Raw genomic sequence first — 18255 nt, 5'->3', positions numbered from 1 at the left:
TACGGTATATTGAAGTGGGCCTATTAATCCTCGTACAATTGTTTGAACGACTAAATCAGACGGGGGAACGGAATTCACGCCAAACGAGTGCATTATTTTCAATTTTACAAAATAAGAAAAAGGAAAAGAAAAAAAAGGAACGATTGAATGGAGATCCGCGATTGGTTTCAGTCAGGACAGTCCATCATACAGAGGAGGGCGGGAACAGATGGAGAAGAGTGTGTGTGTGAGAGAGAGAGAGAGAGAAGAGAGAGCTATGTGTTGGTTTATATAGAAGTGGATGTGAGTTAGTGCACGTCTCAGCCTCCAACGAATCTTCTTGCCATACAATGAGAGCGCAGTAGTTGAGGTGGCGTTGCAGCATAGTGCGCACAGTGGTCTTCTCCCGCTCCCCACTTCAAAGTCTTCTTGCCCTCGTTTCGACACTTCCCACCCAGGAAGCCAGCCAGCATGCACTGTCAAGCCGAGGTGAGGCTCTCCTCTCCCGGCCAGCTGAAGGCTGCCAGGCGGCGCTACAAGACCTTCATGATCGACGAGATCCTCTCCAAGGAGGCTTGTGATTATTTTGAGAAGTTTTCCCTCTGCTCCGTGTGCCCGTCGCTCATCGTCCGACCGAAGCCTCTTCACTCTTGTTCCGGTAAGGAGAAAAAAGAAAGAAAAAAAACTCATTTGAACGCACCCGATTCATTCATGGTGAACTTCAAATAGTTGACGGAATTGCGGGTTAAGCGTGTAATGGGCGCTTGGCTCACTTTCACGCACGAAGCAAATTTAATATTGAATGCATTTTAATGTTATCTAGACAAAAACTATGATGTATACAAGAGGTGACGTGTTTAATACATACATTTGGCTAATGTAAACCGGTTGAAATTAAACATTTTTAGCTCCTCATTGTGCCTTTGGGCTAATTATTGCTTCTATTTCGTCAATTGAACCCAACTAGCATTTTAATCTATATAATTTGTCTTTTCCGATGAGGCCAAAACATTTTCGTACAAAGTGACTTTACTTTAGTTTTAAAATCACGGCAGTTACGTGATCCCTGTCGGATGATAGACGACTGTATGTACGTCATGTCAATTTATGTTAAGGAATGATAGCTTAGAGTAGTGATTTCCAACCTTTATGGAGCTAAGGCACATATTTTCCAATTGAAAAATCTCACGGCACACCAATAAACATAAATGTCACAAAAACTGGATACATTAATTAATGTATGTACCTCCTGCCGTCTAATAGAAGAGCATGCATTTGTTCTGTCTGTCACTATGCCTCAAACTCACAAGTAGATGAACAAAGATACATTATTTCTTGGAAATAAATCATCTTTTGAGCAATTACGTAAAATTGTCTAATTTCCCACGGCACACCTGAAGAGCGCTCATGGCACACTGGTTAAAAATCACTGGCTTAGAGTATGTAACTAAGAAACGATTTCTAAGCCATTTAAAAAAAAAAAAAAAAAAGACATTTTCCGTTTTAATTAAGCCTCGAACAGATTTAGGAAATTTGCATTACATTACATAATATACTAATTAAAATTGTTTGCAACCTTTCTTGCTAAAAATGTGGAGACATTACCCCAAACTCTTTAAAATAGCTACAAAAAGGCAAACTGAAAAATCATCTCAATACCGTATTCAATGTTACAAATTTGTTCAATTTGAATGTTGTCCACTTTCCTACTTCAACAAATGACAGACAGATAGATAGATATAAATACATTTAGATAGATCAAAATGCATTTAGATATATAGATATATAGACTTAGATACATTACTATATAGCTACATAGCTATATCACTATGTAGATACATATACAGATACAACGGTCATATAGTCAACGGCTACTGTTTGCTCTACGAACCATTAAAGATAATTGCTCTAAAGTCTGCAATAATAACCGGTGCAATTTAATGATGACAGTGTTGGTGGTGATGGGGGAATACAAAAATAGGAGGAGTGATCCCCTCATCCCTGCTTTATGGTGTATGCGAGAGGGCACTATGGGTGGCACCACACCGCTTCGATGGCTAGAGTAACCCGCTTCAGGGCATTGGGACACGGTGCCCACTTATTTGGATCTGCGGGGGTGTGAGACACACTATATTCCCCAACATCTATTGCCTTAAGGGCTTGATATAGAAGCTGTCAGCGTAATGTGGGCCTCAGCAGTGAAAGTTTGCACTGAATTTGAGGACTTGACGGATGTCATGATCTCTGACTACCAGCAGATGCCGCTAAATGACACAGGTGTCGAAAGAATGTGGCCGTAAGGCGCTGATAACCAATTGTTGCTTGTGGGTTGCTTATCAATTCCCTTGCTACTTCCTCAGTCCACTTTCTATATTTTAACATAGATCAGGTAATGCATTCTAAGAAGCAAACAACATAATGACAGCATGCAATATTTCATATTGGAGACTTGGGGCAGGGCTTTTAGTTGCGAGAGATTAACAGCCTCTGTGGCCTAATCTCAATTGACATCATGGTGAAAAATCCAATCAAAACAAGAAAAGTTTGTTTGTGCATGCGTTCATGTGTGTGTGTGTGTGTGTGTGTGAGGGTTTTTGTATAGGCTTAAAGTGAAATCCAGACGAGCAAAAGAGATTTAATCCCATTTTAAACCCCAACTCTGTGTTAAACAATAAAGCCTGCCATTAAACAAAATGCTGCCTTGTTAGGCTTGGTTATGACCATGTCAACACATGCAGGCAAGTACACACACACACACACGCATGCACACGTACACACACACACACACAAACACACACACACAAACCTTTCAGTAAAGATTTCGACACAAACAACCAAGTACCGTAGCACAAGAGCTATTCATTGATCTGAGACACAATTATTTGTGTTTTAAAGGCATTTAATTAACAACAGTATGCTCTTTGTTTTCACTTAGATTTGGCTTTGTCAAATAAAAAGTTAATTCAATCATGTGCATTTCTAAGAATGACTTTTTCCTTTGTGTCCCGAAGCTGAATCAAAATTAATTAATTCAATTCATCAATTCATCAATTTTGTGAAACATTCTTGGAGTACAGTAAAAGCTCCGTGGCATATTGTCATATTCACTTTTTAATGCCACATTTGAATTCATTTTGTTGAGCATGACTTCTGGCATCCATAAGAGTAGTTTCCACAAATTATTTTAGAAAATATTTGAATTCAAGCAGAAAATTGCACTGAACAATACCATAAACATGTAAATAAACTATGTTTTAGCATAAATGCCAAAAGTAAAGAAATAAATAAAGTAACAAGTATTGATGGTACTGTATACAGATAAAATATAAATATGCATATATATATATATATATATATATATATATATATATATATATATACATACAAGCCTGTTCTCACAAGGATTTCACAAGGAACAAGGAAATCATAATAGGATTTAATAATTTTATGCAGGTATATTTCTCTGAATTTGGGGTTTTTGTTTGCTGTCAGCTATAATCTAAATTAATTGAAAATTATACGTACAGTATTTATTACAAACATCCATCCATTTTCTGAGCCGCTTCTCCTCACTAGGTTCGCGGCGTGCTGGAGCTTATCCCAGCTGTCATCGGGCAGGAGGCGGCGTACACCCTGAACTGGTTGCCAGCCAATCGCAGGGCACATACAAACAAACAACCATTCGCACTCACAGTCACACCTACGGGCAATTTAGAGTCACCAATTAATGCATGTTTTTGGGATATGGGAGGAAACCGGAGTCCCCGGAGAAAACCCACGCAGGCACGGGGAGAACATGCAAACTCCAAACAAGCGGGACCAGGGATTGAACCCGGGTCCTCAGAACTGTGTCACTTTTTAATCCCACATTTGAATTCATTTTGTTGAGCATGACTTCTGGCATCCATAAGAGTAGTTTCCACAAATTAGGAACTGTGAGGCTGACGCTCTAACCAGTCGTCCACCGTGCCGCCTTATTACAAACAAAATCATGAAATACTTCACTCTGAGTGTGTGTCCTGCATCTATAATATGAGTTTCACTTTTTGAATTAAACCACCTAACTAGATTAAGCTTTTAAGGCTATTTTTTTTTAGTTTTTTTTTATCCATGCCCAAAAATAATAACAATAACACATGTATTTTCTTTGCTTTTCGGAAGATTGTACACTATATTCATTTCATCCTTAGTAAATATATATATATATTTTTTTCTCTCTCTGCTTTCCAGATTTAAACACGTGGTTTGATTATATACAAATAGATTTTTTTCATCCCCACCAAAAACCCCTGATATTTTTTATTTTTATTCCCCATACCCCCACCCCTTAGAAATTTTTGTTTTTCTAATAACACTAAGAACTCACAAATTTGTCGGTGCATACTTTTAAACTGGATGAAAATAATCTGGGTGGTTTGTTTGAATAACTAGAATATTAGCATAATATATATGATGCAATCTTATGAGTCTTAATGTTTGTTTGGCACAGTCTAACATGCATACACTTGCAGTTCAAGTGTACCGTTGGAAAATAGTCAAGTTCAAATATAACACAGTGCTTAACTTTTTGTATGCTTCCCTTCTAAATTGTTGTAAGAACAGTCAGTTAACAAGTATGTATGCGTCCAATGGAGGAAATGTTGTTCATAGTGTCTGTAATAAAAAGGAAATTGAACGTCTTGATCTATTCTTAGCCGTAATGGTTACCGTAAGCATTTCTTACATAGCGACCTTGATTATCAAGCGTATCTGTTGCACTTGTGCTCTTTGCAGTTCCTTAAACAGTTTATTTGTAGCCTATTGACAGGACGTGGCGCTTGTCAACAGCGTGTCAGATGTGAGCTCCTGAGAGACGGCCATGCTGTCAGTGGAAAGTCACCAGCGACTCTAACATTCTCCTCTTTTGCTTTTTCTTTGTGTGTCTGTCACTCAAACATCAAGCCTTTTGCTGACAAGACGTCTTCTCTTTGCCCCTCCCCCCTGTGTCCCAACACAAATGAAATCTCCCTTGTGTTAGTCAACCATTTAGGTAGCAATACAACTCATATGGTTATTACCTGATATCACAGGTGTCAACAGAGGTGATTTATTGTGAGAAACACTTTGTGCTAAAATGTAACTAGTAGCTGTGCACATAAATACGAAAAAAAGAAAAGAAAAAGATCTTGTCTCGGCTTGTTGTAACGGCAGCAATCTCATGAGGGAGGATTAGTATGACCTCAGCACCTTAACATGATGTCATCGTCAGCTGCAGGCACTGTCTCTTTGTTTTTGTATGTGTGCATCTGTGTCTGTATGTACTGTATGTGTGTGTGTGTGTGTGTGTGTGTGCAAGCAAGTGTGCCTATATACATGCTTGTATGGAGCATACATGCTCTCCATGACAACTTCCATTGTCATGTATGCTTTTTCGTTTCTTGTAATGTATGTCTGTGCAGATTATACAGTGTATGTAAGCATCTTTATAGCCCTTACTACACTGCAAGACTAGGCATGCTTGTTCTTCCTCTAAGTGCCCCTATTTGTCATCTGACTTTTTTGAACGCTAATACAGTACATAAAGAGTCAGATTTGATGACACTTTGCTGGAACATTGGTGGATGAGTGGGGGATTTATATTCTTCTGCCACAACATTACATACAACCTTGTGTGTATGTGTGAATTTAATCCATCCATCCATCCATCCATCCATTTTCTCAGGCGCTTGTCATCAAAAGGGTCCTGGGTGAGCTGGAGCTTAGCCCAGCTGACTTTGGGAGAGAGGCTGGGTACACCCTCGACTGGTCAACAGCCAATAGCAGGGCACATATACACAAATACCATGGCAGCAGGGGGAGAACCCCGAACGTCTTGACTGTGAGGCAGACATGTTGACCACAATTACACGGTGCTGCCTGTGTGTGTGTGTGTGTGTGTGTGTACACACATTTAGTTTTGTCAGTAATACTCCTATAAGCACCTTTTATTGCCATTAATAGATTTTTCTTGGAAGATCACTGTTATTTTGTTATTTGTGAGGCCTTTGTTGTTTCTAGCAGATACTGTGTGACATTAACTTCCATTGACCCACCACATCCATTCAATTAAAATCTTGCTCACCCCGTTCGCTTCCCTCCGATCGGCTCCAGACAAGTGTTACTTTTTATTGATTCTGGCGTCTTGCGCCTTCTGTGTGCTCTGACAGAGGGCAAGTTTGAATATGTGTGCACTTGCATGACTGCATACAAGAGTGAGAGATCACAGGAGAGAGAGAATAAAAAATACATTTACAGTTTAATACATCGGACAGTGTTTGGCTTGTTTTTTGAGGTTTTATTACAGCTGATTGAGTGTGTGCATGTACATCATCCCGTCACCTGTTCATATTTAACGTGATCTACAAAATAATCATTCATGTGAAGGGTCAAGGGGAATGGTGTAAAACACAAGCCTGCGTCATCGAGGTCAGTGCCCTTTACAAGAACAAGGCCAAGAGTAAAACACTTTTCACAGCAAATGCTGGGCAATTAATAATTGAGCAATTACACACGGTCGATAACAGGATAAGAGCTTCCTTAAAACTTACAGTGATTGACCCTGCTCTCATCTTTTGCTCCAGTGTTTATTACATTGTTATATGTGACTTAAATAGTGCGTGTGTTTGTGTGTGGGTGTCTGTGTGTGTGTGTGATGTCGCAGGCTCCTCTTCACTACGTGCCTACCCACTCCTCTCGGTCATCACACGGCAGCCTCCCAACCACCCAGGCCACCTCGGACACACACCTCCATCCCCGGGCGGAGTGCCACCCCACCTGCCCCTGCTGTCGTCGCAGCACGGCCGAGGCTCCGAGCCGTCGCCCAGCCAAACGCCCCTCAGTATCAGCAGTGACTCGGAGACAGAGCGCGGCACCCCCCGCCTGAAGAAACCCCGTCGCAGCCGCACCATCTTCACGGAGCTGCAGCTAATGGGGCTCGAGAAGAAGTTCCAGAAGCAGAAGTATCTGTCCACACCTGACAGGTCAGTGTAGTTAATAAGAAGAAGTTATAAGAATAACTGTACAGTGAAACCTAGTTTATTACAAGGGGTAAAATCCACAGCCACCGCAATAGGTGAAATATATGACATGAAAAGATGTATTTTAATGTTTTTACCTTCCCACCTGCTTTAAATACATTTAAAATGATTAAAACACCCCTTTTAAAGTTTTGCTTAGAGCTTGTTCACCAAATAAAAGCAAAGTGTGCTTTTTTTCCAAGCTGTTTTTTGTCGCTCTTAGATGAATTTGAATGTAAAAATGAAATAAAACAAAGAGAGAATTAAATATGATATATTTAAACATCAAAATGTTCAACTAAACCAAACCATAATTTCATTTTACAGAAGTCTGCTATCTTAATGCTAACATACAAGGCAAAAAGCTATAGATGGGCTCACAGAAATGACTACAAACAATTACTATTTTCAAACACAGCGTACAGCAAAACATACAGAGTACACAACAATACTCACAGGCATATATTCTCTCTGCTCTGTGGGAACATTGACTATTACTGAAGCTCGGTTATGTTGCATCGACACTTCAGTGCTATCCTGCATGTGTCACGGAGTTCGCTCTATTGCTATTCGCTAGCACCTTTCACATCATTAGAAAACATACAAATTGCTATAAAGCACCAAACAGTGTAATGGAATTATCAAATTAAGGTTACTTCAGTTCAGGGGTACTCAAATACAAATCCTAATGGGCAGTAAAAGAAATTTTCAATGAGCCAACGGTCCATTTATCAAGGTCGGTCGGTCAGGCCATATGTGGTAATACTGAAATATTCAAAGCAAAATGTTCTTTCCATTCATAACAACAAAAACACAAACTGAAATAAAATGGCATTTTTATTTTGACATAAATGAAAATAAAAAGTCAAATCCAAGAAAACATGACCCCCGTCATGGATCCCAAACTGCTATACCACCATGCTGCCTAGCTTCATAACGGTGTTTTTGAAACCTATTCCCATGACCCAGTGGTGTGTTATAACGAGGGAAATAAAAAAAAAAAAAAAAATTTGTAGAAATTGTGCTTTCCTTTCCAGGAAGCTAACAACCACGATACACACACACACACACACACACACACACACATGCCCACACGAACAAACACGCTAGCTCACACCTAGCTACCCTGTAGCAGTCCAGATAACTTTGACTACTCACACTTTTCTATATTAAATATTATTTAAGATAAATAAGTCATTCACTGAATAAGTTCCAAACAGTTGCCACTCACTCCTTTTCCCCATGCAACTTTTAAAGTGGCCACTTTTGGAAAGCCCAACAAGGTCAGTTCCTAATGTCATTATGCCCCCACGCCGGCTTTTCTCATCAACATAATTTAAAAGCTAATGTTATCTCCAGTGGCCCAAATTGTGGTAATGATTACTTGGTTTTCTCCCAATATTGTGTGTAAGACCATGCGAGTGGCTTTAAGGTGGCCCACTGAACAATATTGTGACAACCTATCCAAAATAAGGGCTGTTCGCTATCTTGAAAGCAGCCTATATATGCCTCAAATCAACAACTGGCTTTTACCACATTCAAATTGTAGTCTTGAGAAATAATCCCTGTTTTTACTAAAGCTTGCTACCTGTGTCTGATGATGTGTTTTTATATGCAATTGCAGTGAAAGACAGTTACCTCTTTTATGTATCCCAATTACGTAACACCTTACACGTATTCTGTTACTCCCTAAACCTGAGAGTTGGCGTGGAGACAGGTACCGGAATATATTTAAATTAGGGCGCGCCTACCACGCGACTGCCGCTTAGCTTGTGCATGTTAGCCTCTCATAGACATTGAATGGGCTGCCTGACTGAATGCCATCTCGGCCATATGAGAAGGCCTGATCATGTCCATTTTCTATAATGCTGGAGCCTATCCCAGTTGACTCTGGGTGGGAGGCATGGGATTTTGTGAGTGTGTGTGTGTGTGTGTGCGTGTGTGCGTGTATGCGTGTGTGTAGCGGGGGGGTAAATCAGGGACTGGTCCCAAGGCAATTGCAGGTTGGAATTGGTGGAACAATACACCATCAGTGAAATATGGTTCCTTTCCTTTCCCTAAATATAGCGACATTATTGTCTCTCTGGTGGTGCCAATCCAAACTGAGCATTAGTTAGTATCTATGCAAAGGCAGAATTGTAATACATGTGCAGGTGCTAATGCTTTAACTAGTAATTATCAACATGCAACCCATACAGCTAAGAAAAAATCTATATACAAGTGACTTTGCTCTTTAACCTGATGGAAGAGTGTTTCCCCTGGCATATGAGCATTACTTAAATGTGACATTTTGATAACCTGCATATCTGGCATAGAGTACATTTCCAAAGTACAACATGCACATACACACAACCTCACTTCACAAAGCCGCAAATGCAATTATCAAGCGGTGGTTAAGCTAACGTCGTAATTTTTTATTTGTCCCGTGGGTAATGTCTCGTGTAATGTGAATTTTGGCCAAGCCATAGTATTACCTCAGCATTCTAGTTCAGACAAGAGTAATGTTTTCACCCCCGAGCTCTTTAATGGTAAAATAAAAAAGAAGAAGAGGGAAAAAAGAAACACAGCCGTATTCATGAAAAAAGGGGACTTAGGCCAATGCAAGCAAATGTATTAAAGCGAATTACGTCAAATCTTTCAAATACGGGCAGGTGTATATAATACACACTTAGCTTCATACAATAAAATGGGGTAAACGACGCCACTTTTTTTAAATCTGTAGCTCCTCGATGTTTTTAATACCATTTTTAGGCCTTGATGTACAGTCGGACAATATTTTAATATTAGATTGATGGATAGATAGATATGATAGAAAAGCACTACTTTACATTCCTGCATACATGCATGCTTGAGCACTGATTTTGACACGAGTAAATCTATTATAACTGAAAGTGAGATGTATCTAATCTAAATGGTTGGGAAATACCTCACTGTAATATTAAATATCTCATTTTAACTTGGCCAGAGGTGTTGGAAAAGTCACCCTGTCTCCACTTAAATCACATCGCCAACGGCATAACAGCTCAGTGATCAAAACCCCCTTTTGTATACGCATGGCTGGACCACAATTTGGTCTTGACAATAATATTGCATTCCAGCACTGTTATGAAGATTAACTAACTGCAAAATCTTAAAACCCTCATGAGGGGTGTGTTATGCTCCAATATATCAAAACATTCCAACAATAAATTTTATACTTAACCTTTCTTGTTCTCATTACGTTCACATACTCTAAACTGTTGCTGACTTAGCCATATTGTACTGAGCAGCCAAGACTGAGATGCGCATACTACCTTCCAACATCACGATACATTCCATTTTTGCCTCAGTGGTCATCATCATTGCTTCCCTCTTTAACATACCCGCAAAAACAGCCAACGAAAAAGCAAGAGCTGCTTGTGAAGTTGATTCTGGGTGTCAAACTCCTTTTTGTCATGGGCCACATTGTACCGTATTTTCCGGACTATAAATCGCTCCGGAGTAAAAGTCGCACCAGCCAAAAAATGCATAATAAAGAAGGAAAAAACATATATAAGTCGCATTGGAATATAAGTCACATTTTTTGGGGGAAATTTATTTGATAAAATCCAACACCAAGAACAGACATTTATTCTTGAAAGGCAATTTAAAATATAAATAGAATAGAGAACAACAGGCTGAATAGGTGTACGGTATGCTAAAGTAACACATTCAGCTAACGTTACATGATGCATAAACAACAAACTGAGAACGTGCCTGGTATGTTGACGTAACATATTAACATATTATTATTCAGATATCTATAGCATAAAGAACATGCTAACAAGTTTACCAAACCATCAGTGTCACTCCAAATCACTAAATCCAATGAAATCTTCATCCTCGGTCTCACTTCTAAACAACTTCGCCAACTCGCGCAGGTAGACGATGCGCCGCTCCCTCTCCTACGTCGCTTTCGTCAGACTCATTGTCAGTTGCTGGTACAGATACACAAGCCTCGAGCGCCCTCTTGCGGTTGTCAGTGTGAAAATAACACGTGAAATTATATAATAATGTGTTAATAAGTCGCTCCGGAATATAAGTCGCACCCCGGCCAAACTATGAAAAAAAACTGCGACTTATAGTCCGAAAAATACGGTAGTTACTGTTTCCCTCAGTTGGCTGTTATGACTGTGAAACCATATGAATGTTTAATCGCCTCATCATATTATTACATATACACAACAAATTGAGGAATGATTAGTTTTATAATCAGAAGCTTGTTCAATTATGGTTCAAGTTACTGTAAAAAGGGTATGATTCAAAAAAAGTTTACAATATCTCAACGTTATTACATAGGACAATTAGAAATTTTGGTTCAGATTTGAGCAAGAATCATGGAAGTTGGCGCACATCATTTGCTTTTGCGGGCTACATAAAATGATGCGGGCCTTGAGTTTCACACCTGTGCTTTAGATGTTCAGAGAGATAAACCCTCACAAGATTTGCACAAGGAGAAACTCCATGTTGCTATGGTGATGAAAGGTCACAATTTAGAATGAGGATTAATATGTGTTTCTTTTTTTGGTAACAATAATATTATCAGTGGTACTGTTTTGTGTTGAATAGGTAAGAAATATCGTCACTTTTGTTTGAAAATAGACAATATTTTTTTTTCCAATCTCTGCTGTGATCATCATTCGCATCATGGCAACGGAAATAATTATGTTATGTTACACCCAGCGGCACGGTGGACGACTGGTTAGCGCGTCTGCCTCACAGTTCTGAGGACCGGGGTTCAATCCCCGGCCCCGCCTGTGTGGAGTTTGCATGTTCTCCCCGTGCCTGCGTGCGTTTTCTCCGGGCACTCCGGTTTCCTCCCACATCCCAAAAACATGCATGGTAGGTTAATTGACGACTCTAAATTGCCCGTGAGTGCGAATGTGAGTGAGAAGGGTTGTTTGTTTGTATGTGCCCTGCGATTGGCTGGCAACCAGTTCAGGGTGTATCCCGCCTCCTGCCCGATGATAGCTGGGATAGGCTCCGGCACTCCCGCGACCCTTGTGAGGATAAGCGGCTCAGAAAATGGATGGATGTTACACCCAAGACTAAACAGTTAGTCATAGCCTGAAAGGAAGTAGTTAGCAAATAAATAGGCTCAATTGTTTCCACTAAACAAAGAGCCTTCAGTAAATGAGGTGATTCATCTTACAGACACTTAGTTTGTTTTTTGTTTTTTTGTCTCGACTTGAACACAGTATAAAAATAACACACACACAATTGTTACGATTTCCTTCTTCCAACAGACTTTGAAAAGAGTAGAAGAAGACTAAATCTCATTTTCAGATAAGCATTTCTCCCCTTCTTAAATGAAAGGCTATCAGATTACACGAGAGCGAGTAGCCTTGTTAGTCATGGAGCATGCACATGTGGTGGTTGCATCCACTTTTTCTCCAAGCTGCCACTGAGATGACTGATATTGGTGCAGATGTTTCAAACAGTGCAGGTGTGAGAAGCTTCTAACTTGCCGTCTTTGATACCGGATTCAAAGGCACTCTCTTTGAAAGCAGTTGCACTATTGGGTGTAGCAATAAAGTCAATGCATTCACTTCATTAGGTACTCTAATGAACTGCAAAACAAAGCTGAAACAATGTTTCTTGTTAAGTGAATACCTCTCTTAACAGTGTGATTCAAAACATAGCATTACTGTTTGTTTGTTTTGTGTTTTTTTTTTAAGCAGCACTTGTGATACATTTGATTTTATTTCAGGTTAGACTTGGCACAGTCCCTTGGCCTCACACAGCTTCAGGTGAAGACATGGTACCAAAACAGGCGCATGAAGTGGAAGAAGATGGTAAGTGATACAATATTATATATGCTACTACTGTAGAACCCTGGTCGAAGTACAGTTTGAATCAAATTTTCCCATTGGAAATAATGTACTGCGATTGGCTGGCAACCAGTTTAGGGTGCAGCCTGCCTCTCGCCGAGAGGCAGATGGGATAGGTGCCAGCACACCCTAGTGAGGATAAGCGGTACGGAAAATGAATGGATGGAAATAATGTAAATAAGTGTCTCCATTATAAAACATTTATTAATGATATATTCCTTTTTAATGCGACAATTAAACCGTAATAACCATCAATTTTAAGAATAAGTTAACAGCTGTTGGTAATGAAACAATATGGGCCAGATCTGCATCCACCAAACAACCGACTGACCAAGTCGAATTCAATTTATAACTCAGTTTTCTAATTTGTTTCAGGTGGGATACAAAATAGAAAACAAGCATAAAATGTACTTATACTGTGTTAAAATATTACCAATCAGGTAAATAATAACATAAAAATAAAATATAATAATAATAATAATTACAGGTGATATGCGGCCTAGTACTGTAACTTCAGAGGCATACAGTATTTTGCTTCAATACATTTTGGTCAGTTTCCAAATTGTACGGCCTTTTTGGCATTCAACTTTAGCGGTTCCACTATGTTTTGCATATTTTTTCATCTGTTAAGCGGACAGCTTGAAGTAATTAGGAAGCACCTGTGGGGGCAGGGTCGAAGGAGTGAGTGATGGTAATGACAAAAGTGAGCAAACACTTTGTCAAAGAGGGTCAGGTCAACAAGTGAGATTGTTAACTCTGAAGATAAATGAGTGCAAAAGGGGCATCCAGCAGTCATGTATGTCTTCTCTTAATGACTATATAGCATTCGCTGCCTTTGACTACTGAGGCCATTTATTTCAAGAACGGTCCACAGAGATTATGTGTGTATTTGTAGGTGCTCAAAGGAGGTCAGGAGGCACCTACCAAGCCTAAGGGCCGACCCAAGAAGAACTCAATTCCCACTACTGAGGAAATAGAAGCTGAGGAGCGGCGGCTGAAGCAGGAAGAAGAGGAGCAGCTGAGAAAGATGGAGGGAAACGCCACGCCGGCTCACGCAGAAGAAACTGCGCCTCAGCTGGATCCCGACGTACTAAGCTCCGTGCCGACGCCCACCCCACAACGTCAGAGTGCAGCAAGGGGGACGGAGGGCGCAGAGCAGGCGATTCCTCTCCTAATACCCTCAGAGACTCATGCAGAGAGCTAAGCAACAAGAACACAACCAAAGACTGATCCCCTGCCCCAAAGCCTGCAAACAAATAGTGCCTCATGATCACTTTACACATAGGTGGTTTGCTATCAGAGGAGCTACAAATATTTTCAGGGGTGAAAATATATATATATTAACTAAACACTTTTGTTTTCACTCCCATTTCAAGAAAGATGTCAAATTCCATTTATGAAAACAAAGGACAAACTTGATCCAATTCTTTCTCTTTTCACCCGGTCCCTCAGCGGTGACATCTCAGAAAAGCCAAAGAAAAAGCAAATCCTGTGGAACAAAGCCTTTGGAGGCGCACCGAACTGATGTCTCAGAAGATATACTCAAGTGCGTCATGATTTTCTTGCGCAGATATACTGTAGTACTCGTTTACCAGTTTCAGCCTCACAACTTCAGAGGTTCCACTGTATTTTCTGTTCTCCAAACAAGTTGGTGTAGTAAAAAACGGGTGCAAAGTCAAGGTAAGAAGCATATAGAAGCTTGAAGTACAGTGTCCTAAAAGGAGAAAGATTCACTGGTTAGAAAGCGCACAGTTCAAGTCGAGGGAATCTGCCACTGTCAACCTAATAATTTTGGTTTTGGATTCAAAAAAATTTGAAACTCAAAATTTGGAGACTCATGATTTTTATTGGACAGTGACAGTATACTCCTTCAACTCGTGGAAAATGAGAGTAAAAAACACAAGTGTACAAATAATGGCCGAGTGTAAATACCAACTTGCAGTTCATGTAGTTTTGAGGAAAAGTGCTGAGGAGGGCAGGCCGGAGACCGAAATGAACCTAAAACGTAGCAACTGCAGTACAATTTGTGAGTTATGCATTCGTTTGTTGTGCTCCTTTGAGGCTGCGTCTGCTCAGTCTACATTGACGTTTGGGTGGAGATCAGAAGGTACTGTACGTCATGAGTGAAGGTGATGTAAAAGGTAAATCAATTTCTTCACCAATAAGAAATTTAATTTACACAAAGAAAATGATTGCAATGGTAGTTTTGCTACAAATGCAGTGTATGTCCTATCTCAAGTCGGCCAATGAAGCCTTAGTCACAACACAGTGATATTTATTACAGAATTAAATGATTTCTCACTGATATTGATCCGCCAAGCTGCCTCACATGATGCATGTGCCAAAATGTTAGCATTTGCCTTACTGTGCTATATGTAGCATTATTTCACTGCCAAAAAAATCATAACAAATATTACAGTGCCTTGTTGGTTGCAGAGGGAAGCAAATACAGTACATTTTAAAGTTACTTTCAAACTTGTCATTTGAGTTCTTCTAGGAAGCTTTATACTTCATATTTGTTTAACATTGTACCTGCAAATACTGTAGAAATGTGTAAATTATAAGATATATGGTCCTTTTGATATCTGTATGTATACAACATTATTTTTAACTGCTGTTTGAAATTTGGATTAGTAAAATAGTTTGTATGTCTAATGTTGCAGCTGTCCAGGATCTTTTGCTTCTCTTGCGGTGTCAGGATGGCTCCTCTTTCTGCCTCAAAAGCCATTAGGAACTTTTAAGCTGTCAGAGATTCTCCAAAGAAATAAATTACAGCCTCTTTGCCAAAGATACACAGCAACATTTAAAGTGTCAGACGTTTTCAGCCTGCAGGCTTTTGCTGTCTTTAACTGTCTGTGACTGACTTTGCCTCAAAAGCTTTTGTTCCGCCTTGCAAGCGTTTTTTGCAGCTTGAATATGAATCCAACACATGTATTTGTAATTGATTCATATGAAAAATGCAGTATTTTTCTGATGTAAATAATGCTTGTTTGCAGAGCTTGTTTGCCATCTTTCAGGTTTGTGTGTTTATATATTTAAATGCACATATTGGTTACCAATTCAAGTTCCCATGTTATTATTATTGCTGTTTTGCATTTTCATTGATTGAATTTTGTTTTTACATTTGAACCTTCTCATGAAACCTATTAAAGTAACAGTAAGGAGTCATTGTTTGATTTTTGTTCCAAATTTTCTTTTACTTCATGTTACCACTACAGTATTCATCCATTTTCTATTTGTGCTTTCCTTATTTGGGTCACGGGTGAGCTGGAGCCTGTCTCAGCTGACACTGGAAGACGTGGGGTGTACCCTGGAATAGTTGCCAGCCAATCGCAATCCCACACAGTAGTAAAGTGTACATTACAGTGAAGTCCTAAAGAACAGTAGTCAGAGGCCAACATGTCAGCTGCGGCATGAATATGAACCAAATACGCTATGTCTTGCCATAAATAAATAACTGTGTATTTAAATATATATATATGGCGGCACGGTGGACGACTGGTTAGCACATCTGCCTCACAGTTCTGAGGACCAGGGTTCAAATCCCGGCCCCGCCTATGTGGAGTTTGCATGTTCTCCCCGTGCCTGCGTGGGTTTTCTCCGGGTATTCCGGTTTCCTCCCGCAATCCAAGAACATGCAGGTTAGGTTAATTGAAGACTCTAAATTGTCCATAGGTGTGAATGGTTGTTTGTTTATATGTGCCCTGCGATTGGCTGGCAACCAGTTCAGGGTTCTCGCCCAAAGATAGCTGGGATAGGCTCCAGCACGCCCGCGACCCTAGTGAGGATAAGCAGAACGGAAGATGAACGAATGAATTAATGTATATATATATATTATTTATTATTATTATATCTGCTGTGTGTGGAATTTTATAACATGCATTACCACCACTTACAAGACAGTAGTGGATCAGGATATGTTTGGAGGATGTCTGTAAACTACTGAGTGGCAGTCAGTTTTCATTGATTGCATGAGTGAGAACATAGACACTTTGCACAGGAAGGCTGGAGCATGGATTCGAGGATCCAGTCTCAGAATTGTGAGGCGATTTCGCTTACCAACCATGTACCATATTTCCATTTGTTGGATTTATTATTGAAAGGGAATGCACGATGTATGCACAGCACTGAAGATAAAAATGTAAGCTGGCACAATTAAAATTGTTTTAGAATAATGAAACAGAAAAATGTGGGTAAATCCCCCTGTCGAACTTCAAGATAATCAAATTTTACGTAATTATATAATTAATAATAGCTGTCTTGTCAGCCTATTGTGCTGTTTCACGTGTAAACAAAACAAAAGGTTAATTTAAGATCATTTCTTGCAGCTGAATATCCTTTAGTTTATGTTATTTTATATGAAACAAAAATATGGGTTTAAGTTAGATTCTTGGGCAATATTTGACTGAATGGTCCCATTTCATATTTTTATCCATTTAATGTACATTTGGTATTTGAAATTAAATAAATCAGAACGTAAATTACTTAAAACTAACTTTTTTTTAACTTTTTTTTTTTCACTGAACACTTATTCTTACTCAAGTGTTATTCTGAAGGATTACTTTTTTTTTTTTTTTTTTTACTTGAGTCATTGCATTGTAAAATAACAGTACTCTTGAGTACAATTTTTGGCTCCTCTAACCACCTCTGATAATTTCCCGTAGCACAACTGATGGTCGCTCACTTCACGCTAATGTGCCGCAGCACACTGGTTGTGATTGGAAATCACAGCTCTATTTGACTAACCAAATACGTCAGGGTGCATCAATACATGTCACATAAAACTTTTGAAGACACGTTGTCCTAGTGGGCCATATATTTAAGTGAACACAGCATTTAAGGACTCTGTGTGATGACATTTATCATCTTCATGTGGTACAACAGATAGATGGACTGTAGTGCGCCTAAGGGCTCCACTCTGACCCCATGCAAAGCGAAGAACGCTCTAAAGTGTATTTTTAGTACCAAACAGGGGACTTGGATGATTTCTAAAGCAAACAGTGAGGATTAGCACAGAGTGATGTGTGCTGCACTTTAACGCCTTGAGTAAACACTCTTAATGTGCGTCCTATACCTGTGCATTTCAACAACGGAGGCACTTACACACATCATAGGTATTTTTTAACATTCTACTGAGCATCCATTGAGCACTTAATGAAATTCACACATTTGTATATCTTGCATCCTATGTGCTGAATGTCAGATATGTAGTACATCAACACGTATTTTCTCTGTTCCTCTCAAATGTATAGTTCATTTACACATACAGTATATTCTTACCTGTTTTATGTCATGACAATTCACACTCATACATAGGTCAAAGTTTTATTTGGATCCCATTCAAAATTTGTATGCTAGTAAGTCCTAGAGATTGCAACATGGGCCAAACAAAG

General features: G+C 39.5%; 1 protein-coding gene across 1 annotated transcript; it reads left to right on the top strand.

Moving 5' to 3' along the window:
- Positions 1-261: 261 nt before the first annotated feature.
- On the top strand, positions 262-16030 carry barx2 (BARX homeobox 2). The gene is made up of 4 exons (XM_061681639.1): positions 262-637; positions 6659-6977; positions 12742-12826; positions 13758-16030. The coding sequence occupies exons 1-4, from the start codon at positions 451-453 to the stop codon at positions 14064-14066; spliced, it is 900 nt and encodes a 299-aa protein (XP_061537623.1). The 5' UTR covers positions 262-450; the 3' UTR covers positions 14067-16030.
- Positions 16031-18255: the final 2225 nt, after the last annotated feature.

The sequence above is a fragment of the Phycodurus eques genome, chromosome 7 (genome assembly GCF_024500275.1).
Source record: "Phycodurus eques isolate BA_2022a chromosome 7, UOR_Pequ_1.1, whole genome shotgun sequence".
In the NCBI taxonomy this organism is placed as follows: domain Eukaryota; kingdom Metazoa; phylum Chordata; class Actinopteri; order Syngnathiformes; family Syngnathidae; genus Phycodurus; species Phycodurus eques.
This window is presented reverse-complemented; position numbering and strand designations above follow the sequence as displayed.